Genomic DNA, 3,615 nt, shown 5'->3' with positions numbered 1-3,615 from the left:
CCTGTATGGAAATGCCCTATATCCGTATCAATGCCCCCAGAAATGCCCTATATCCATGGGCCCTATATCCATATGGATTCCCTGTATGGAAATGCCCTATATCCATATCCGTGCCCCCAGAACAGGGCTGCACTGGGGCTGTCTCTTCTCTGGATTTTCAGGCTCAGCCCCTGTGGAGTTTCACCAGTTTAAGGTCCAGTCTGGAGGATGGAGTTCATCCTGTTTTTAGCCTCACAAAGCCTTGTCCAGCACACAAGACTTTTTTTTTATTTTTTTTTTATTAGCCTGATTTTTTGTGTTGTGGAGGGAACAGGATTCCTGGAGGCCTCAGGATGTCCTGATGAGGTATTAGAGGAAGCAATTCAGGAAGAAAAGGGACAAATAACCACCTCCGGAGCTGTAGAGCACGGAAACACTCAGTGCTGCCCTGGCTTTGGGGTTTTTTCTCCTTGCCAGGGGTAAATGAGGGAATCATCTTCTGTCTTGCCTCATTTTTATGGTTTTTGGGTCGTGTAATGAGTCAGCTCTAATGGAGAAGTCCCGTGGAATTAAACAAGAGATGAAATCAATATGGTTCCATAGAAATATAATTGGGTTTTGTAGAGATTGCTCTTAAAAACCTATAAGGTGTAAAAGAAAATACGGCCTGATTGTAGTTTCTGAGCCATCATGTAACTGGGGTGTAACTATCCATTAAATTCTGCAGGATGGATCAAAAAATCCATAAGGGGGTTTTAATTCTCCATTAAATCCTATGGAAGAGCTGGTATTAATTTTCCCTGAGACAATGCTTCTTCCCTCCATTAGGCTGCAAGAAGCTCAGGTGTAGTCACACGTGTTGTTATGGAAGTTTTCCAAAGTCCCAASGGCTAAATAACACTTTATTAAAATGCAATTGTTACACTTAACTAATGTTTCCCTTCTTTGTGTCTTTATTAAACAGGATTCGGCTTCGTAACCTTTGAGAACGAAGACGTGGTGGAAAAAGTCTGTGAAATTCATTTCCACGAAATCAATAATAAAATGGTGAGTGCTGGTGCTGGGGGAGCTCTGAGCTGTGTCACAGAGGTGGGGGGACACCCTTTTAGGGTGTGGGGCAGGGCACAGGCACCCCATGGGCACAGGCAGCTGCCCCACAGCAGTTTTGGGTGGGTGAAGCTCAAAGGAGTTGGGGAGGAGTGTGTGAGTTGATCCTTTCAGCTTCTGGAACATCCATGGAGAGCCCTTTCCATCCTGCCCTGCTCCCAACTGCAGCAGCAGCGTTTGGGGTCTGGGGAGGGCAGTGCCCTGGGGTGGCTCCTGTGCCCCAAGTGCCCCCAGAACACTGCCCTGGGGTGGCTCTTGTGCCCTGAATGCCCCAGAACGCTGTCCTGGGGTGGCTCATGTGCCCTGAGTGTCCCCAGAACTCTGCCCTAGCCCTGCTCTGGGGTGGCTCCTGTGCCCTGAATGCCCCAGAACGCTGTCCTGGGGTGGCTCAAGTGCCCCAAGTGCCCCCAGAACACTGCCCCATCCCTGCCCTGGGGTGGCTCAAGCGCCCCAAGTGTCCCCAGAACCCTGCCCTGGGGTGGCTCCTGTGCCCTGAGTGCCCCCAGAACAGTATCCTGGGGTGGCTCATGTACCCCGAGTGCCCTCAGAACACTTCCCTGGGGTGGCTCTTGTGCCCTGAGTGTCCCCAGAACTCTGCCCTGGGGTGGCTCATGTGCCCTGACTGACCCCGGAAAGCTGCTCTGGCAGTGCTCTGGGGTGGCTCCTGTGCTCTGAATGCCCCAGAACGCTGCCCTATCCCTGCCCTGGGGTGGCGCCTGTGCCCCGAATGCCCCCAAAACACTGCCCTGGGGTGGTTTGTGTGCCCTGAGTGCCCCCAAAACGCTGCCCTATCCCTGCCCTAGGGTGGTCTGTGTGCCCCGAGTGTCCCCAGAACACTGCCCTGGAGTGGTTTGTGTGCCCTGAGTATCCCCAGAACGCTGCTCTGGGGTGGCTCCTGTGCCCCGAGTGCCCCCAAAACGCTGCCCTGTCCCTGCCCTGGGGTGGCTCCTGTGCCCTGAGTGCCTTCAGAACGCTGCCCTAGAGTGGCTCCTGTGTCCTGAATGCCCCCAGAATGCTGTCCTGGGGTGGCTCATGTACCCTGAGTACCCCCAGAACTCTGCCCTAGGGTGGCCTGTGTGCCCCAAGTGCCCCCAGAACGCTGCTCTGTGGTGGCTCCTGTGCCCTGAGTGCCCCCAGAACACTGCCCTGTCCCTGCCCCGGGGTGGCTCCTGTGCCATCCCTGCTGGCCCCTGTCCCCAGAGCTGTGGCTCTCTGCCAGGGATCCACCATCCCTTCCCAGCCAGGCCTGGCTGCAGTTCCTCCTCAGTTCCTCCTCAATGACAGGCAGGTCCCAGGTTGTGGGCTGCCCTGAGCCAGATGWAAAGGGGCATTTGTATTTCAATTGCTGCGGTAACTTTGATATTTTCAGCTAAAATATTCTTTTTCCCTTTGTCAAAACATTCTTTGCTTCTCAAATGTGTATTCAGATATGCATTGTATATTGGTCTGATATGTGTTCACAGACTTTAAATTCAATAATAGAGCTTTTAGTGTGGATAAGATCAAAGCAATCTCCTTGGCATATGCTGGAGGCCTGATTCAATATTTGACTTGCTAATTTTTCCCAGGGCACCGAAATAATATTCCTCATATTGTTCCTTCCTGCAATATGCATCTGAAATAAAAGTGAGGGTCCCCTTGGCCAGAAGTGGGGTGGGGTGATGGTGCACGGCTGGGGCAGTGCTCCTGGTTTTGTGGGCAGTCTCTGTCTCCATTTCACATGAGCAAAATTCACATTTCACATCTCACAGAGCAAAATCTGTGCTGTTGCCCCCAGCCCCTCCTGCGCTGGGGTCTCCTCCCTGAGTGGGAAGGGAGGAGGCTCATTCTCTGTGTATCCTTACTAAATGCTCTTAATCTKCCTAAAAAGAGCAGAACAAACCCCAGCCACCCCCGCAGGACAGACCTAGTGACAAATCAGGAATGCTGGGGATGTAAATGCAGGGATTGGCAGGTGGGAGGGAAGAGCTCCCCGCCAGGATTCTCCCATCCACAGATTTAGGRTTTAGTTATCCCCACAGCAGGGCTCAGGATTGCCCTGGCTCAGGATTGCCCTGGATGGGGCTGGTGTGCCCCAGGCTGGGATATGTTGGGTGTTTCATCCCTGGATTTGCACCCACAGGCTGGAAAAGCCTCACCTGGGATGGGAGGAATGGGGGAGAGCTGCTGGGATGATCCTTCCCAGTGAAAGGATCCARCAGGGAGCGTGGAGGATGGGACAGGGTGAAAACACTCCAGCAGCATCACARAGAGAAAGAGAAACGGTTTTGGGTGTTGGTGTTTGTTGTTGGATAATTACAATCATCCCCTCCCACTTGTGTGCCTGCTCGGTGCCCCTCCAGGTGCCACCACCTCGGGAGTGTTCCCTTTGTCACTCCATCAGCACTGATTGTGAAACAGCCCACGAGAGAGAGGGGGTGACACAGGATCCTGTCCTGGCACTGACTCATCACTCGCTGATGTGTCTGCACATCCTTCCAGTGCTGCGGGGGCCCTGTGTGCTGATGGGCACCTGGGGTGGCACAGGCT

The 3,615-nt window shown here is 53.3% G+C and overlaps 1 protein-coding gene across 5 annotated transcripts in view; it reads left to right on the top strand.

The window, feature by feature from the left end:
- MSI2 (musashi RNA binding protein 2) overlaps positions 1 to 3,615 on the top strand; it is a 245,056-nt gene that overhangs the window by 186,395 nt on the left and 55,046 nt on the right. For all 5 annotated transcript variants that reach the window (XM_057379456.1, XM_057379458.1, XM_057379455.1 and 2 more), the window contains exon 8: positions 944 to 1,026. In XM_057379456.1, the coding sequence (XP_057235439.1) occupies positions 944 to 1,026 (83 nt within the window). The remainder of the gene's footprint in view (positions 1 to 943; positions 1,027 to 3,615) is intronic.

The sequence above is a fragment of the Malurus melanocephalus genome, unplaced genomic scaffold, assembly GCF_030028575.1.
Source record: "Malurus melanocephalus ecotype Western Australia unplaced genomic scaffold, MMel_1.1 scaffold_406, whole genome shotgun sequence".
Taxonomy (NCBI): Eukaryota; Metazoa; Chordata; class Aves; order Passeriformes; family Maluridae; genus Malurus; species Malurus melanocephalus.
Note: the sequence above shows the minus strand (reverse complement) of the source record. Positions and strands in the feature narration are given on the sequence as shown.